The 20137-nt window shown below is 40.6% G+C and overlaps 1 protein-coding gene across 3 annotated transcripts; it reads right to left on the bottom strand.

Moving 5' to 3' along the window:
- Window positions 1–3053: 3053 nt before the first annotated feature.
- Window positions 3054–19348, bottom strand: LOC115175476 (coiled-coil domain-containing protein 126). Of its 3 annotated transcripts, XM_029734721.1 has the most exons (5): window positions 19025–19340; window positions 13250–13337; window positions 4997–5086; window positions 4484–4852; window positions 3054–4310 (listed from the first exon to the last, which is right to left on the bottom strand). In XM_029734721.1, exons 4-5 carry the CDS (start codon window positions 4707–4709, stop codon window positions 4063–4065), a joined length of 474 nt encoding a protein of 157 aa, XP_029590581.1. In that variant the 5' UTR covers window positions 4710–4852; window positions 4997–5086; window positions 13250–13337; window positions 19025–19340; the 3' UTR covers window positions 3054–4062. The 3 variants fall into 3 exon arrangements, with proteins under 3 accessions (XP_029590581.1, XP_029590579.1, XP_029590580.1); XM_029734719.1 differs by lacking the exon at window positions 13250–13337 and having other exon boundaries at window positions 4484–5086; window positions 19025–19348; XM_029734720.1 differs by lacking the exons at window positions 13250–13337; window positions 19025–19340 and adding an exon at window positions 18502–18995 and having other exon boundaries at window positions 4484–5086.
- Between the last annotated feature and the right edge of the window lie 789 nt (window positions 19349–20137).

The following is a 20137-nucleotide window of genomic DNA, read 5'->3' as shown; positions in this document are numbered from 1 at the left end:
GAAGATTGTGCCGACGTCATCGTGATTCCTGCCACGCCTTTTTGATACTGATGGCAGTTCTATAGTAGTCCATCCAAATGCAAGCTATGAATGACAATCAACTGAGAACCTTGACTAGCCAAGTTATCGCTAATCATTATGTACTAATTCCTCGTGTTATTATTTCCCCCCTCAGCATTGTTGGGAAGGGCCCGTAAGTAAGCATTGCACTGTTAGTCTAAACCGATTGTTTATGAAGCAAAAGCAAATCAAATTGTATTAGTCACATGCGCTGACTACAACAGGTAGTTGTAGTCGGCGCATTTCAATTTACAGTGAAATGCTTACTTATGAGCCCCTAACTAACAAAGCAGTTAAAAAATAAATAAAACAAGTAATTTTTTTTAAGCATGTGACAAATACAATTTGATTTAAGATGTAGCTATGGTATTACAATAGTGTCCATTGCTGTATGGCCCACATGGTCATCAAATGTGTACCATAGTAAGCCATTGCAACTCTACCCATTTGACCATTGATGGATATTTGTCTCTGTTTTGAATACAAAACTCAAGAAATAGGAACAGGAAAATAGTACACAATGCAAACATCAGTCAGTTAAGACACATTTCAGATAAGTATTTTACTAAGCATTTCATGTCACCTAATTTTATTCTCGGGGTCTAATGAATACATGAAATAATTAAAAGGGGTCAAATTATCACATGGATTGACTGAACAAGGTTGCAACCAGTTGGGAATCTCATCCCTATAGTGCTCTTGTGAATGACTGTGTTAGCCCATTAGCTAAATGGGCTAACACAGTCTTGAGAAATGTAGGAGACCCGGTTCGAACCCAGTCATTCACAAGAGCAAGATTAAATAGGGAGTGGAATAGCTATCCTTAGAAGTGCTATTCAACTATACTGTTATGGGTCAATTTACATTTTTGTCACACTCCCTTCTAACATAGAGGGGAACAGAAGGCACGCCCATGTTCCAGAGAGGATTCACTTTCAGGAATTGGACATAATAGCTTATAGCCCAAACGGCAGAGCCAAATTCATATTAAGAAATTTAATTCAACATGCCACATTGGCTTCAGAAAACACCCAAAACATGTTTAAGAGTCAAATACAACAGATGTATTACCGTGAAATGCTTACTTACAAGCCCTTAACCAACAATGCAGTTCTAGAAATAGAGTTAAGAAAGTATTAACTAAATTAAGTGAAGTAAAAAATACTTTTTATTGTAACACAAAATTACATAATAATGAGTCAATGTACGGGTGTACAGGTTAGTCGAGGTAATTTGTACACGCAGGTAGGGGTAAAGTTATAATAAACAGCGCGTAGCAGCAGTATAAAAACAAAGGGGGTTCAATGTAAATAGTCCGGGTGGCCATTTGATTAATTGTTCAGCAGTCTTATGGCTTGGGGGTAGAAGCAGTAAAGAAACCTTTCAGACCTAGACTTGGCGCTCCGGTACGGCTTGCCGTGCGGTAGCTGAGAGAACAGTCTATGACTTGGGTGACTGGAGTCTCTGACAATTTATGGGCCTTCCTCTGACACGCCTAGTATATAGGTCCTGGATGTCAGGAAGCTTGGCCCCATTAATGTATTGGGCCATACGCACTAGCCTGTGTAGCTCCTTACGTTCAGATGCCAAGCAGTTGCCATACTAGGCGGTGAAGCAACCGGTCAGGATGCTCTCGACGGTGCAGCTGTATAACTTTTTGAGGATCTGGGGACCCATGCCACATCTTTTCAGTCTCCTGAAGGGGAAAAGGTGTTTTCGTGCCCTCTTCACGACTGTCTTGGTGTGTTTGGACCATGATAGTTTGTTGGTGATGTGGACACTAAGGAACTTGAAACTCTCAACCCGCTCCACTACAGCCCTGCCTGTTCTGCCCTCCTTTTCCTGTAGTCCACAATAATCACATTGTTTTGCGTGTTTGATTATATTTGTTTTCTTCTACCATTCCTTGCATGCAAAGTACTGGATGTCATCTCTGGTTTTGAATCTGAATTGAGGGAACTGAATCTGAGAAGTTGAATATGAAACTTTGGTCAACTAGAAATTATAGTTTGTAAACTTGATAGACAATGAATGCAATATTTACCATATTGATACTGAAACTGAATATATAAATATTGAATTTGAATTCAATTGAATTTTTAAACTGAATGCAATATTAATTCAATTAACTTTCAAATCATGAAATACAAGTACAATTTATGAATTCAATTATTCAATTTGTGCATTACAAATTCAAAAAGATTGGCTTCAAATTCAATATCTAAATAAAAAAATATTGAATTCAAATAGTTTCCGTTGGCACTGAAATCGCTCCAAACAGAAGTCCATGTGTCGTTGTGATTCTGGATGGCCAGATAGCTCGCAACAATGACAATTAACTACCACGTGGGGAAACGTAAGTGGCTCGTTTCAGCTACTTTTATCTTGTTCTTGATACCATGTCTTGTTTTGAGGTGTTTTCACTGATGTCACGTCTACGCTAATATGGCTCAAATTCGCTAGCTAGCTAACCAACAACTGTAACTATGCATTTGATAGACAAGTGCTAATTGTTCAACTTTATTTATGCATTTAATAAACATTGTAAACTATTGTGCACGTGTCAGTTTTGTTAAACTACAAACCCATCTATTAAAAATATAATTTGGGATCTCCAGTCGGTTTCTGCTTTGGCCAACTTGCCATTGTCTTGTCGAACAAGTTGTGTGAAGTTGCCCCTGAATGCTGATGTTGGGTTTTGCTTAAACCAATCCAATGCTTTTAAATCCATGACAGGGAGTGTTCAAGTGCACGCTTCTGAAACAGTGGAGAATCTGGAGGCAGCCCATGGTTTGTATTAAAGGGGTACGCGTGTGCCATAGAAAGGCACTCCCATAAGTAAAAAACACAAAGATTGGGCTAGCCCACTATCTTTTAGGGCTTCCCCAAAACAGTCACTGTGTAATGTGATCTCAGACTAAAGGAACTGATATGTGTAAGCAATAGGCAAGCAACTCCCTCAGAGGGCTAAATTGAGACAAAAGCAGGTTGTACATTGATTGGGATAGGAGTTTTTACTGGTCAGAAAACCCCCTGGTCCTAACCATTCTGATCTGCAAAGGGAAATCGACAAGGACTAACAGTCTGGGTAGTGACGAAGGGGAAAGTTGGAGTTGGAATTGAGCAATAGCAATCACTTGGTCATCATCCGCTTATCGACAGTTACATTTGACATGTTATACACATACTCTAAAATCATCACTCAGTCAAAGTAAAAGCACATTTCTCAAGCTTTCAAGGAGTGCAAATAACATTCTTTGGATCATCACTTTTATCCTTTTAAAGTATACTGTACAACGGCTAAATTATTATTATTTAAATGTTTTATTTGATTACACACACACACACACACACACACACACACACACACACACACCAGGAGCTGCTGCAAACTACAAAACATTTCCCAAACTACCATGAGAACATTTTTGAGTTCAGCATTCTGATATAGATGGGATTAGAAGCAGTATTGCAAATTGGCAGGCAGTATGTCCGAGGTAAGTCATATCCGGGTGGGAGTGCCATTCACCTTCATCATCATCAGCTTTCTTGAAGACACTACAGAGTATAGACCTTTGTCTATTTCCTCTACTATTGTTGATGCTATGTTGTTGCCCACAGACATCCTCAAACACATCCACAGTTTCTAGACCCATCCATGATGAAACCATTAAAAAAGGGAAGCTAAAATTCAAGTCTAAGAGAGTCCATGACTGAAAGTATTAAAAAAGGTGCTAAAATGTCTTCGTAAAAAAATGAAATCAGCCATGTAGTTATTGGAAATGAACAGGCAGTCAGTCCTTTCTCAGGGTTAGGTTTAAATGATCTGGAATATATCTATATCTTTCCTTGCTCCCTTGAGATAATCACTGATCTGTAAATTAACAGACAAGTGAAATGAGAGTTACCACCCTACCAACCTTATTAGATCAGTGACCATCTTATGAAGAAAGGATGCACTTGTAAAGTACTTGAACAGGGCCTCAATCGCTACCCAACCTACTATACCCCTGGCCGAGCTCTGTTGGCTGTGTGTGGAGGGATGCGAGCGGTTTCCAGGCGGTGGTTGCCTGGCGTGTCCTGTTTGCTGGCTTTGTGTAAGGCAACTGGAGCTGAGGCCAGGGCACCCACTGCAGGATGGGAGGAGTTAATGACTGAAGTGTTGGCCACCAGCTCAATCTTCCCCTCCAGCTTGACCAGGCGCGTCAGGATGTCGTCCAACAACACCGCTATGGTCCTCTTCAGATCAGCTGTGTGTGTGAGAGAAAGAGAATTAAAATATAAAACTATTTGTTTGGTTCAAGTAGAATGTGGTAAGTAGTTTTGTTTAAGTAGTAGATGAGTGTTTCCTCATTTCCAGCGCCACAACAAAACACTAAATGGTGGCTTCTGGACTTTTCTCTAGCTCTAAAGCAACCCTTACCGTAACCAGCCATGGAGGTGCCCTGCGGTCCTCCCGGTGCATTCTGGTTCTCCTCGGTGAGCACCTTGACATAGCGCCGGCTCAGCTCCAGGATCTGTTGATGCAGCTCGCCACTGCTCTGGTGGTGTGGCTGCTGCCCGGTGTAGAGCAGCAACATGAGCCCCCACACCAGCCCCATGATGATCAGCAGCACGCTCAGCTTCTGGGACATGTTCCTCCCCAGCATGGTACTGGGGCTGGATGTGGGGCTGGGCCAGGGGAGAGGGCTAGGGGTCTGGGGGATAGAGGGTGGGACTGGAAGAACAGGGTTGGAAGAGGGGCTTGGGGCTGGTACTGGGTCTGGCTGGTGTTAGGAAAGAAAGGAGGGATCTGGAGGCAAAGGGTTAAGGGTTTGGGGCTAGTAGTGTGTGGAGTTCAGGCTAGTCAGGCAAAATAATGACACAGGGCTAAGGGGTTAAGACTGGGGGATATAGGGCTGGGGTTGGGTTTGGAGGAGTAGAACACTATACAAACCTGGCAGTCAACCATGGGGCCCAAACCTGGCAGTCAACCATGGGGCCCAAACACATACATAGCTGCCTGAGTCATTCAGAGAGGGAGGATCTGAAAGAGAGAGACAGAAACACATGAGTCATCCGTGTCATGTTTCAATCTGTGGAGAATCTATAACACCAAGACACAATCAGAAATCTGGGCCGGGTTCAGAAGGGCACATCAATGTTGTGTAACGTACTTCATAAAGAAAGCACTGTGTTGAACAGATGTCTTTGACAGGCAGGTAGCCTAGTGGTTAAGAGCGTTGGGCCAGTAACCGAAAGGTAGCTGTTTCGAATCCCCGAGCCGACTGGGTGAAAAATCTGTCCAGAAAGGCACTTAACCCTAATTGCTCCTGTAAGTCGCTCTGGACAAGAGCGTCTGCTAAATGACTAAAATGTAGAAGAAACAACTCAGTTAATGGCATTTTTATCTGTATTGCACCACTCATGAGGCTGTAGAAATAAATGAATGTAGTAGAACTTAAACGATGCTCTGTTGTGCGGACTTGGAATTCATGACAGCCGCACTATACATTATATTTAGCCTACATTCTAAATGTTTCTCCCCATTGCATAAACCCCTGGCCTAGATCTATGGATTATGAACAGGGCAAAATCACCTCTCTCTGTAGTAGGCCTATTTTACCACTTTTTCTTCCCAATTTCGTGATTGTCTCATCACTGCAACTTGGGCTTGGGGGAGACGAAGTTCGGGTCATGTGTAGGGCTGTTGCGGTGACCATATTACTGCCACACCGGCGGTCACTAGTCGTGAAGGCAGTCAAATTCCAAGTGACCGTTTAGTCACGGTAATTAGGCTTCTCCAAGCTCTGATGCTGTAGATGGTCATTAGTAGCCTACCAAACGTGCTAACTGCCTGGTATTCAGCACTCTATTGTCCCTCTAAATCACTCTGACATCAATGCAAATGTCTTCGAAAAAAAATCTAATCAAACACTTCATGAGAGCCCATGAGCTCATGTTGTGCAACATTCCAATAGGCTATGCAATTGCAGGAGAAAACAGAGTGATGGCCTCTACTAAAAAATAGGAGGATCAGCTTTATATAGGCTAGGCCTACTATATTAACCTGTTAGGGCTAGGGGGCAGTATTTACACGGCCGGATAAAAAACGTACCCGATTTAATCTGGTTATTACTACTGCCCAGAAACTAGAATATGCATATAATTATTGGCTTTGGATAGAAAACACCCTAAAGTTTCCAAAACTGTTTGAATGGTGTCTGTGAGTATAACAGAACTCATATGGCAGGCAAAAACCTGAGAAGATTCCAAACAGGAAGTACCCTCTCTGACCATTCCTTGAGCTTCTTGGCTCTGTTTATTGAACATTTAGGATCTTTGCTGTAACGTGACACTTCCTACGGCTCCCATAGGCTCTCAGAACCCGGGAAAAAGCTGAATGATGTAATTCCAGCCGCTGGCTGAAAAACTTTAGCGCGTTTGGATGGTGGTCGATCAGAGGGCCATCAGACAGGCTCGTGCACGAGGGGATCCCATGCTTTTACTTTCTCTCTCTTTGAACGTAAACACGCTTTCCCGGTCGGAATATTAATCGCTTTTTTACGAGAAAAATGGCATAAAAATTTATTTTAAACAGCGGTTGACATGCTTCGAAGTACGGTAATGGAATATTTAGAATTTTTTTGTCACGAAACGCGTCGGGCGCGTAACCCTTATTTACCCTTTCGGATAGTGTCTTGAACGCACGAACAAAACGCCGCTATTTGTAAAAACAATGGATTATTTGGGACCAAACCAACATTTGTTATTGAAGTAGAAGTCCTGGGAGTGCATTCTGACGAAGAACAGCAAAGGTAATAACATTTTTCTTATAGTAAATCTGACTTTGGTGAGTGCTAAACTTGCTGGGTGTCTAAATAGCTAGCCCTGTGATGCCGGGCTATCTACTTAGAATATTGCAAAATGTGCTTTCACCGAAAAGTGTTCGGTGGGAATGCTAGTCACATGCTAATGTAAAAAGCTGGTTTTTGATATAAATATGAACTTGATTGAACAGACATGCATGTATTGTATAACATAATGTCCTAAGATTGTCATCTGATGAAGATCAAAGGTTAGTGCTGCATTTAGCTGTGGTTTGGGTTTATGTGACATTATATGCTAGCTTGAAAAATGGGTGTCTGATAATTTATGGCTGGGTACTCTGCTGACATAATCTAATGTTTTGCTTTCGTTGTAAAGCCTTTTTGAAATCGGACAGTGTGGTTAGATTAACGAGAGTCTTGTCTTTAAAATGGTGTAAAATAGTCATATGTTTGAGAAATTGAAGTAATAGCATATCTAAGGTATTTGAATAACGCGCCACGGGATTCCACTGGCTGTTGAGTAGGTGGGACGCAAGCCCAGAGAGGTTAAATTCTCAACTTTCCTATTAAGCACATTGCTTATATTCACAACAGGAGTATAGCCTACCTGGCTGGCATGAAACTAATTCACGGGGAAAAGCGCCCACCATTTCGCTATTTAAGTGCATAGATGACATGTATTTTTTCCCACTGATCCTGTTTCGATACAGGTGCATGATAATGGTAAATTCTAAATCAAGACACATTTCACACATATATTTGGTATATGTAAAGACAAGTTTAAATCAAGAATAGTCTGATGGGTGACAATATTAGCCTATCACTTGTGAATGATGCCCAGCATAAGAAACAATGCCTTTCTTTGCGACTTTTCGAATCATAGTCGTACACCTCATGTAGCCTAGCCCATAGGCTTATGTTTTAAATTAATAAGGTTTGTATCACAACTAAAGTGGCCAAATAACTTTAAGCACATTAATCTGCTTTACAAGGAGTGTAGAGCCTAACTGGCATATATAAGCAGAGTGTAAGTCAAGTTTGGGGAAGACAATTTTCACCATAACAATGCACCTTTATAATAATGGAACATTCACACTTATAGCCTACTACTATGTGCGCATTGCTGTGCTTATAACGTGAAGAAATAGCCTAATAGTTTATCAACATTTTAAGCTAAACATTCATTTTTCAACCACATTGCATAAAATGTTATTTTTTTTTAATGCTAGTGGTTGTATTAATTTGGGATCTATCGAATCCCACAACTGTCCCAGACTATGTTTGGAATATTTATTTCTCGCACAGAATAGGTCGACCTTTGTACTATGGGGGATAGTAGATTGACATAGGCTAGTGCTTTTGCTGTTCTTCAATATGCACCTCGGAATTAGATTAAGGACCCACGCAGCTGCGTCCCCAATGTGTACGTCTTCACTTGTAGCCTGTGAGAAAGACCCGATCACGTGATGGAGACCGCAGCACTCAGGAAGAAGTGCAAAACGGCCACTGGCCGCAAAAGGCATGGATTTGTTAGGGTGCATTACGGCCACATGAAGGGGATGCCGTCGTTAAATTCTAGGCATTATCATGTGCTTGTCAAATTATGAATGAGTGACTGTGCAAAAAACAAAGCAGAGTTCATGTCTTTCAAGCAACTTTTTTCAAATCATCGCATCATGCAGCCTTCCAATGTATTAAACATCTAAACATATAGCCCAACGTTTGTTCAATAACTAAAGTTATATTAATAACATTAATAACTCTAAATTAAACTTATAGGAATACTTATTACTTTGTTAACCTCTCAAAACAGAATAGCCGCATATGCGCACTTCCTTAAACCGTTTGGAGAAAATATCCTTTATTTTATTCAGCTTTGTTCAATTGTGTTCTTCATACTATAAAATAATGCCACTGGACTCTAAGCAAATCTTGTCTGCTAAATGAACTAGTGTAGCCCACAGCCATATGGCATAGCCAGATCAGGACCTAACATAAGCACAACTCAGAGTACGCTATTCTGTTCTTCTGAAATAGACAACATTTTCTTCATATCATGCTTCTTTAGACCTGTCTAAAATAAATAATGTATTTATTGTGATGGTGTAGGCTATATTACATGGATTTATTAGACTTTTTAAAATGTAGACGTTCCAAAGGTAGGCTGTGAGGAAGCCAGGAGATGCTAAATGTGTTTATGTTAATTACCATGAGACCGACAGTTATTTGCTTGACAATCACCGACTGACAACATTTTGTGACCGCCACAGTCCTAGTCATGTGTCCTCTGAAACATGACCTGTCAAACAGCGCTTCTTAACACCCGCTCGCTTAACCCGGACGCCAATGTGTCGGAGAAAACCCAGTTCAACTGACGACAGAGGTCAGCCTGCAGGCACAAGCAGTCGCTAGAGCGTGATGAGCCAAGTAAAGCCCCCCTGGCCAAACTCTCCCAAACCTGGACAACGCTGGGCCAATTGTGCACCGCCCTATAGGACTCCAAGTCACAGCCGGTAATGACACAGCCTGGGATCAAACCCCAGTCTGTAGTGATGCCGCAACACTGCGATGCAGTGCCTTAGACCACTGCGCCACTCAGGAAGCCCAGTAGGCCTATTTTCTAATACAGACAGTGATAGAGATATATATATATATATAGATATATATATATATATATATATATAGGTTACTTTCATTTTCTAAATCAAGACTGCGTAATACATGCAGGTAAAACCGACATAAAATAATAATCTCTCACTTTTCACAGCAGTTCTGTCAATGCTTTAATTATTTCTCTGCGGTCCCATGAGTGTGGGAGTGACACATCCTATTGAGGGAGTAGATAAGGGACACTGAACGGAGGGGAATACATTATGAAAACAACAACAAGAGAAGCTCAGGTTCAGTGTACTGTTGCACACACATGCCCTTCCTGTGACCTCTATGGTACCGGCCACACTGATACAGACAGTACAGCAGGCAAAACAACTTGAGTTGGGGGGGTGATGACAAGCTACCGTTAAGCCCTTTCAGAGGCCTCACAGGGTGGCCATAGGAACAGGAACGGCCTGACTAGCAGATTGTAATGGGCTAATGTGATGGTCCATTAGCCATTAAAAGATATGCACTGTTTGGCTTAGCACAAAGAACTTTCAACCAAACTTGGCGAAATTATCTTCGTTCTTGATTCGGCCAAACATGTTATCTTCCGTCAATGTCCAGTCATTTGAATTGAAAAAATGCTCCATTACTAAAGTAAATAAATGTTTTGCCTCATGAAATAATGCAAAAATGTGACGCCAACATCATGTCTATTTGGAACCTTCCTCTCATTGATCAAGACAGGTGAGTGTATCATGACATGCGACACATTGGGGTGGTCCACCTGTCTAAATCAATAAGAGAACATTTGAAATAACGGTGGTACACATTGTTGGATTACTTCATGGAGCAAAACATTTACTTTAATAACAGAGAATTTTCTAAATTCACACGATCCACATGCAACTGGACACGGACATTTTAGAAGATACACGTTTGGCTGAATTGAGAACGAATATCGTATCGGCAAGTTAAGGATGGACGAAAATTCTCTGTGCTACGCCAAACAGTACCTATCCAACGGAGCATCACATCAGCCCGTTACAAACTGCTAGCTAGGAACGGCTTGGCCTCTGATCATGACTCTTAGTTCCATTACACATAAGTCATCGGACAAAGGTATCTTCTGTAGGGGCGAGTTTTGTTAAGCGCCGCGACGCTCTGTCTGAACATGAATACGCATCGCTTGCGGTACGGATTCATAAACATAAAGGACCTTATCTTTCAAATCTGCAATATATAATTTTCATATAACAAAAAGTTTAATTGATACATACCTTTAGGCTTCCCACACTGCCATATTTCCATGTTACAGTGATTGTTTACGGAAAACAGACGGAGGACAGATTGATATTAGAGGACGCCCGATTATGATTTTTTTTCAACGCCGATACCGATTATTGGAGGACCAAAAAAAACGCCGATACCGATTAATCGGCCAAATGTTTTATATTTATTTGTAATAATGACAATTACAACAATACTGAATGAACACTTATTTTAACTTAATATAATACATCAATAAAATCTATTTAGCCTCAAATAAATAATGAAACATGTTCAATTTGGTTTAAGTAATGCAAAAACAAAGTGTTGGAGAATAAAGTAAAAGTGCAATATGTGCCATGTAAGAAAACTGTCACAACGTCTATGGAAGGTGGCGCTTCTCCCCGGTCGGGCGGCGCTCGGCGGTCGTCGTCGCCGGCCTACTAGCTGCCACCGATCTCCTTTTCATTTGGTGATGTCGGTCTCCTGCGCCTGACTTCACCCCTCCTGCATTTATAGAGAACCCTGACACTAACGTTTAAGTTCCTTGCTCAGAACATATGAAAGCTGGTGGTTCCTTTTAACATGAGTCTTCAATATTCCCAGGTAAGAAGTTTTAGGTTGTAGTTATTATAGGACTATTTCTCTCTATACGATTTGTATTTCATATACCTTTGACTATTGGGATGTTCTTATAGGCACAGTGTAACAGTATAGCTTCCGTCCCTCTCCTCGCTCCTACCTGGGCTTGAACCAGGAACACATCGACAACAGCCACCCTCAAAGCAGCGTTACCCATGCAGAGCAAGGGGAACAACTACTCCAAGTCTCAGAGCAAGATAAACTAGTAATATCATCAACTATGTGTAGTTAACTAGTGATTATGATTGATTGATGGTTTTTTATAAGATAAGTTTAATGCTAGCTAGCAACTTACCTTGGCTTCTTACTGCATTCGCGTAACAGGCAGGCTCCTCGTGGAGTGCAATGTAAGGCAGGTGGTTAGAGCGTTGGACTAGTTAACCGTAAGGTTGCAAGATTGAATCCCCGAGCTGACAAGGTATAAATCTGTCGTTCTGCCCCTGAACAAGGCAGTTAACCCACCGTTCCTAGGCTGTCATTGAAAATAAGAATGTGTTCTTAACTGACTTGCCTAGTTAAATAAAGGTGCAAAAAAAATTAATTCGGCCAAATCGCTGTCCAAAAATACTTTTGTTATGATTGTTATGACAACTTGAAATCGGTCATAATTAATCGCCCATTACGATTAATCGGTCGACCTCTAATTGATATACCTGTGCTAATTAGCTATTTGCGCCTCCGAACATCTGTGTGTAAACGCAAGACAGACGTCACAAACATGTTGTCACTGAAAACTACCGTCGGCAGCAACGGTTTTAAAACAGTGTGCATTTTGCATTTGTGAAATTATTTTAATGTGATATGAAAGTACAGGGATTCATGTTTCTAGAACCGTACAGCAATTGAGAATCATCCACGTTTAGATGGAGTATTTGGCTGTTTTGGCTTCCAGAGCTGATTCGCCGTTTAAACAGAACATGTAAGGTCCTTGGGACTGACGTTTGGCTCCTTTAGTCCAATATTGGGCTAGGAAAGGCAAGGCATTGGAATAGCCATGCTATAAGCCCTAGAACCACAAAATACTAGGAGACTAACAAGCATTTTGTGACTTTTTGACATGGCTATTTTATTGCATGACGTTCCTGACGACAATAGATGAGTGCAAAGGTCCTTATCCATCTCTTACTGCTTTCATGGGAATATGTGGTTTCCTGGATGAAGGGGGTAACTTCATGTTGATATCAAGGCATAATAAATTGTAATCATGCACTGTAGTAGTAAATTAATTCAGAAACAAACTAGGGGTGGGCGGTATACTGGTATCAACATGAATATCGGTATGACGTTGTGCCATGATATGGATTTTGCCACATCGGACATATCATGAAACATGTATTAATTTATGAAATAAGCCGTTTTTGTTTAGTTCAACATTTCAGTCGAGTGATACAGCCTAGTAGGCTAGCTCAAAGTCTCTCTCCTACTAAAAACATAGCCTTTTTTAGCAAAGAAAAAAAAACTAGAAACATGGACTTTACCCGCTATCTGCCTGCCAATCAAAGTATACAAACAAGCATGCGCAACTGCAGAGTAAGCAAACATTTAGTGAAGTAAACTCCTTTCGTTAGCAAAAGTGTCCGAAAAACAAGCGCAAAAGTGTAAGCAAGCATTGAGGATGACTGAAGACAAGGAAAATAACGCTATTGAGGATGATTTGCAGGACAGCGAAGAATTGGTTTGAGAAAAGGGGGCCTCTGTCGTTTTGGAACTGGTTTGGCTTTAAGTTATCCGACCTCGACCAACAAACAGTACTGTGTAAATTGTGTCGATGCATTGTGCTAGCCAAAGGTGGAAACTGCAAACTTTTTCACCACCTAAAAACCCTGCATGTGCGCGAATATGAAGAATCGATCAGAATACGTGCAACATACCCCGGAGCAGCGGAGCAAGTCCCAAGACATCTTCAAGCCAGACCTGCACTCAGACATCACTCAAGGCATCATTTGTTAGTGGTACTCCCTATGACAAGAAGAGCAACAAGTGGAATGAGATAACGAGTGCAATTACATGGAACCAATTCAAACTGTGGATTAAGACAGTTTCAGAAAGTTGATTCGAACTCTGGAACAAAGATACGAGATCCCGAGCCGTAAATACTTCAGCAAAACATGTCTACCAGAACTCAAAGAATGTTGTGACAGAACTCAAAGAATGTTGTGACAGAGTTACCAATGGAATCCGTAACGCTGCATTCTTCTCTATCACTGCCGACTTCTGGTCAAGCCGGACCACAGAGCCATACATTAGCCTCACGATTCATTACATTACATTCATCTTATTTCCCAGATGACCACACCTGAGAAATAATTGCAGCTGGGCTGAGGGAGGCACTTTCATCCTGGGGCTTAAAAGAGTTGCGTCAAGTATGTATGACTACCAACAGCGGATCGAACATGGTCAAAGCATTGGAGCTGAACAAATGGACAAGACTAGGGTGTTTCGGACACAGGCTACAATGTTATTGGTAAGTTTCAACGTCCAAAACACAGAGCTAGGTAGAAAAATAACATAACTTAAAAACAACAACTTAAAATGCGGAATAAACTATTGTATTCCTTATCTCTGTTTAAAGTTTTAGCTGGGGCGGCAGGAAGCCTAGTGGTTAGAGCGTTGGACTAGTAACTGGTTGCAAGATTGAATCCCCGAGCTGACAAGGTAAAAATCTGTTGTTCTGCCCCTGAACAAGGCAGTTAACCCACTGTTCCTAGGCCGTCATTGTAAATAACTGACTTGCCTAGTTAAATAAAGGTAAAATAAAAATATAAATAGCTGACTACACTGCCTGATACTTCTTATACGTTAAGCCGAATATATACAGCTATGCAAATCTATAATATTTTGTAAATGTGTGCAATATCCAAACATTACATGGATTACATTGCTTTTCACATTTCAGTCGAATGCATTCAGTTGTACAACTGACTAGGTATCCCCCGTTCCCTTTTATTTAGAATTGATACATTGGCCTATGGTTTAAATATATGAATCTATCCTCTTTCAATAATAAATAGCCTACTCAATAAATGATCCCGTTTTCTAAAGGAACATAGCTCTCTTAATCACAACAGTTGTATGTAAATCTATAGATGGATTACATTTGTAATCACGCCAAGTGTCCATGCTGTAAATTGTAATTACAGCAGATGCAAAGTTATTTCTATTGAATAATTGTGATTCATATGTAATAATTGTTCACCTTTTTATTTTTTAGAGAGGAGTGTCCAAAACAAACCTCGTGTTTCCACAGGACTGTGCAAGAAAGTGGTCAGCACATTTTCCTATAGTTGGAAGAAGCAGAAGGCCCTGACAAAGTGCACAGGATAAACTGAGCTTGCCCTTCCACAAGCTCATCACGGAATCCCCGACAAGGTGGGGATCTCGACTGCAGATGATGGGAAGAGTCCTGCAGCAGGAAAAGACAATCACACAAGTCCTGGCAGCAGACAAAAAAAACACGGTACCTTGCACACTCCTGGCAAGACATTGTGGTCTTAGAATCTGTCACGGCAGCACTTACACCCCTCCAGGATTTCAGATGCCCTGTCAGGAGAGACATACGTGGGTGTGTCCTATCTGAAGCTGGGCCTCCATTTCGTCAAGACGGAGGTTCTGAAATCAAATGAGGGCGAAGCCAAACTGACCCGAGAGATTAAGATGATGGTCCTCAATTACCTGAATGACAAATACACCGACCAACCAGGAGGGCTTCTGTCTCGGAGGCAGCTCTCACGTTCACCTCCACCAGCTTCTCAGTGGTCATGTAGGTGGTCATGAACAGCTGTGGACGACTTCTCTCTTGAAGAGGACCAGAGTGAGAAAGAAGCTGCCACTGCTCCACAATCAGTAAATAAGTCCAAGAAGAGCCTTTTTTAAGAAAACCAGTAGTGCACCGGTCTTAAGAACCCAGAGACAGGTCATTGAGCAAGAGCTGGACAGCTACACTCTGATGATGGCAGCAGACAGTGAGGCTGTGCCTTTGGAGTGGTGGCGAGTCCACGCATCCAACTTCCCACAAAGAAATACCTATGCCTCCCTGCCACAAGTTGGCCCTCAGAGAGCATTTAGTACTGGGGGCAATGTGCTCACATGCCACAGGGCAACTTTGAAGCCAGAAAGTGTCAAAAGGCTGGTGTCCCTGACACGGCACTGAACTGCAGTGAATTGTTACATGGTGAACTGAGAAACATACAGACTGTTTGGTTAATGCTTGAAGAAGTTAGTTTGAAAAGGTTTACAACTTGAATTCATAATGACCAGTGTTATGCTGAAAAAAAGACTGCACTTCTTATATTTGGCCTGAAAAAGTGAAAAAAAGTTTACATTTTCTTTACATCCTGAGTACTTTAAATATTTTTGCATTTCATTTTACTCCATGTACCTTTGTTTATGTTTCATGTTTGCACAGTTTTACCACAGAAGTAAAAAAAAATGTGCAATGCCCCCTTTCTGTTTCTATAAGGTTAAAAGCAATATTTTGTCATTCATTAAAATTTGAAGGGCTCATCATTTTTTTTAAATTGTACGGTATATCATGATATTATATCGTTATCGTCCGGAAATATCGTGATATACATTTTTGGTTAATATTGTCCACAACTAAAACAAACCCATAGGCTATCCTACATTGTTCTTTACAAAAGCACAATATCAACTTCGGACAGCAAGTCTGTTCCACTTATGTTAGTGTTCATACAAAAAGTGGGCATGTGAGGGGGAAGGATGCGATAAGATATGCTGTCCACTTCACCTAACCACATATGCTGTTGCTAGTCACAATTACCTCGTTTGTACTCCTGCAAATCGACTCAATGCTTGTACTCCCTATATATAGCCATGTTATTTTTATTCGTTATTTACCGTGTCACTATTTATATTTTTAGCTCATCTTTAACTCACCACAGTAAATGTGTTTTTACTTTCAATATTCGGAGTTCGCTCGTCAATTCGCTCAATTTGACATGAATATTTCCTGATATATTCAACAGCTCACTGTCTATGAGTTACAGATGAACAAACAAGTGTATTGGGTTCCCTGACCTCTTATCAAAGGTACAGCTTTTATTTTTTTCAAAATTCCTCACCTGTGATTTAAATTAAAAAAAAGATTTCCCTTATTACAGCCGTGATTATTAATTCATGTACAGATCTAATTTTCAATAGCTGCCAATCCAAATGACATATACATCTAAAATAACTTAGTTGGTCACTGACGCCCCTCCTCCATAGTACACCCATTAGAATTGCCCTTTTTCATTTCACAGATGTTACATTATTTCCTGTAATAAAGTCTAATTTGCAATAGTTCACTGTCAATATGAGCTACAGATCTACAGACAAGTGCGGTGGGTTCCTTGACCTCTCTTAAAAGGTAAAAACATAATTAGTTTAAGATCTCTAGATAATTTAATTGAGACAAAAATGTAGTTTCTGTAAACAGCAGGTTTGGCTGATTGCACTTTTAAGACAGTCCCTTAGCCACCAGTGTGTAATAGTCAACCACAAACTAGCATAGTCACTTTGAAAACAACAACATTTTGGCTGTACCTTGCTCTCTATCGTCCTCCGATTCTAGATTTATCACCCTAATCATCCTTGGACCGTCCGTCGAAGAGGTATTGATGAGCAAACTCTAAATATCAAACCAATATCCAAACTGAAAACTAATTTACTGTGGTCTTTAACCCTGCATTGTTGTAAAAGGACCAGTAAGTAAGCATTTCACTGTTAGTCTACAAAGCATGTGACAAATACAATTTGATCTGTCTGTCAAGCATTGTTATCAGAGCTGCCAACTCTCACTCATTGGCTGTGAGACACGCATTTGACCCTCTTCTCATGCATTGAAAAGTACTGCTTTTATTTTTCTAATGTGTCCATTTGTATACTGTGTTAACATTTCATCTGTGCTCCAAATAATTTTTGAAATCGGAGCATCTGCGAATGCAATTTAACACCACGAGTGGAACCTCTATCATTGTCCTGTCTTGCCATAGCACTATGAACCGTGGAACATGAAGCATATGATTGGTCTAGTTATGTAAGGGATCAATGGGATTGGATGTGCATTTTAAAGAAACACTCCTCAAGATTAGAGTGGAGCTGAACGGAGAGAGAACATTCTCCGCTGAGTTGATAAAACTGTAAAAAGAACAGCACGGTAGAGCTGTTTTATGTACAATGTTGTCAACAAAATGAGGTTGCTGTTACTCCCATCCCTATTGCAGAATACTGCCTTTTGATAGCATGTACTAAAGTCCACACTTGCATTAGTCCCCTCTTTTGGTGATTGCCATTTAGACTGTGACAATGAAAAAGCAGCAGAGAGACCTACAGTCTGTTTTAGCAGGGAAGTTTGGTAGGGTGACCTGATTTGGAACTATGAAAATCAAACAGATTGAGAACCCAAAAGTGTAAGTTTGATTCTAGAGGGAGGACAATAACTAGAAAAATTATTTGATTAGGGCATAGGGGCAGATTTGTCATCTTCAGGAGGTTTTATTAACAATTTACTTTATTTAGTTTGATCAGTGGAACAATTCTCATTCTTAACAGTGGGCTACAATAAAAAGGGCAATTAGTGTGCTTGTCAGCAATAACACTGTTATTCCCTACACTTACAGTATTTTATTATTCCACTTCTTCCCAATTTAGCCAGTGTAATCACATATTTGAAATCTGATATGCCAACTTGTCTTTGAAAATGAATTATATGAGGCTGTTTTTAGCAGCCATTCACAGACCGTTTTGAATAAGTCCTACAAATAAGCATTGGATATTAAATGCCCCAGGCCTCAAATATAATTTGACATTTGAATAGTGTGCACATGCTAGGTAGAGATGGTAGGTGGACTCAACTCATATACACATAATACTTGGTCTATGTAGAGTCAGATGACAGCAAGGATCTTCAACTAGTGGGCAGAAACCACCTGAATATTGATATTCATTAGACTGTTCTTTAAGGATGGGTCATTTTGACAAATGAATTGTTATAACAAGAACATTTTCAAACACCCAGCACTAGAAACATTGATCAGGGTTGGCCAAACCTCCTGGAGAGCAAGCAGGATTTTCTTCCAGACCTATTTTAAAGAGAGAGTTCACAAAATATTTGTGTCCTTACCTTGAAAGCAGTCTATGGACAAGGAGACTGCAGTCTATTTGTTGGTTACCCACTGCCATCAACCTTTAATATTAGTATTTCCCAGAGGTGTGGACTCGAGTCACAAATTTGATGACTCAACTTGATATAAAATAACTAGACGTGGAGCCTCAAGACTCAACATTGAGTCCGAAGACATAACTACCCAACTCGCATGTTAACTAATAACTCATACTTCACAACCGTTTGACAAAGACATACATTTCAGCTTGATATTAGTAGAGATAGCTTAACCGTTAGTCAGACAGCTAGATTTCTAGAAAACTACAGATAACTAGCTTCCAGTGCTCAGAGTTAGCTGCTAGCCTAGCTTGTTGCTAGCGTGCATGACGTCAACATGGCTGGCGCTAGCCTTGACATAGTTCATCGAACAGGATAGCTGCCCCAGTGTCAAATCAGACATCCACAAAGTTGGCTCACACCTCAAACAGTATTTCATTGCCTTTTATCAAATCCTTATAAAAACAAATGAACGTTATATTACCTGGATATGTTCATTTGAGTCACTGTGCTGTTCAAAACGTCGGTCTGCAATCCCATTCCAAAACGGAGAACAGATGAGTGGAACCGGGCAGATACCGAAATGCCACTATCAAGATTATGCTTCTGCTAGCACGGGTTCTAACAATTCAATAATCTTCATAAGCAATGTAACTGAAACAAATAGCCAGTTCTGAAGTAAAAATGACATTGTATAATTGTTTGCATGTCTAGGATTCTTTTTTATTTGTTCGCGAGTTCAGCCGGTTTCTCCTCGTGTTGTGTTCTGCGTCATCACGAGTCACTGTTTGCTGTAGGGATTTGTGGGAAATGTATTGCTCATAAACATGCATGCAAGTGAGTGGTCAATGTGTCCAGTGTGCTCATCCATCCTTATCATCACGGTGCTGAATTGAGAAAAAAAAACATTAAACAAGTTCAAATTCAAATTCAAAACAGTGTAAGCGTTTTGGAAAGAAATTGTTAGATGGCTTATATGACCGACTGGTAGATGAGGTAAAGGTAAACCAAGGTACCTGCGCCCACAATCCTAAATCAATGGTGGGAGAAAGGAAAGGGGGAAAGGTGCAGAGACCATTGGTAGAGACCGTTCCCATTGCTTAACAACGTGAACGTCATGTGCTGAAGGTATGTGAGCACAGGACTTCATTCGAGGAGCAGATGGATTTTACAACAAAATCTAGCTAAAACAGTATCTAAAAACTTGAGTGATGGAGAGGATGTCTTGACAAGACTTCATCGAATGCAGTGGAGGACTATCTGGAGTACAGAATGTTTGTTTTGCCAAATAACATTTATTCTAGGATTATATTCATCCTGGATTACTGCTGGAATTTCCCTCTGTGTCACCTCACTGACTTTATAAGCCTATTTGCTTTGTTATGTTTGCCTTCAGTTCAGACAACGTAGAAAGTGCACACATCCCTTGTATGTAAAATTTCACTAAGTCCATTTTGTTTGGAGTCAGTGTATTTTACAGCCTTCCTCTCTCCATTCCTTGTTTCCTGCCCTTTATCAGCAGATCAATCTAATTTGACTACATAGGTGAATAATTATGAAGTTGAGATCATGAGCTTTGGAGAGTGAATCACAGGAG

This window comes from Salmo trutta, chromosome 36 (genome assembly GCF_901001165.1).
Source record: "Salmo trutta chromosome 36, fSalTru1.1, whole genome shotgun sequence".
NCBI lineage: Eukaryota > Metazoa > Chordata > Actinopteri > Salmoniformes > Salmonidae > Salmo > Salmo trutta.
Note: the sequence above shows the minus strand (reverse complement) of the source record. Positions and strands in the feature narration are given on the sequence as shown.

Excerpts from the sequence above, each read along its gene's own strand:
- LOC115175476 (XM_029734719.1), bottom strand. The coding sequence starts at position 4,709 with ATGCTGGGGAGGAACATGTCCCAGAAGCTGAGCGTGCTGCTGATCATC. Across the intron at positions 4,311-4,483 it reads CACCTCCATGGCTGGTTACG|CTGATCTGAAGAGGACCATA; the intron begins GTAAGGGTTGCT and ends TCACACACACAG.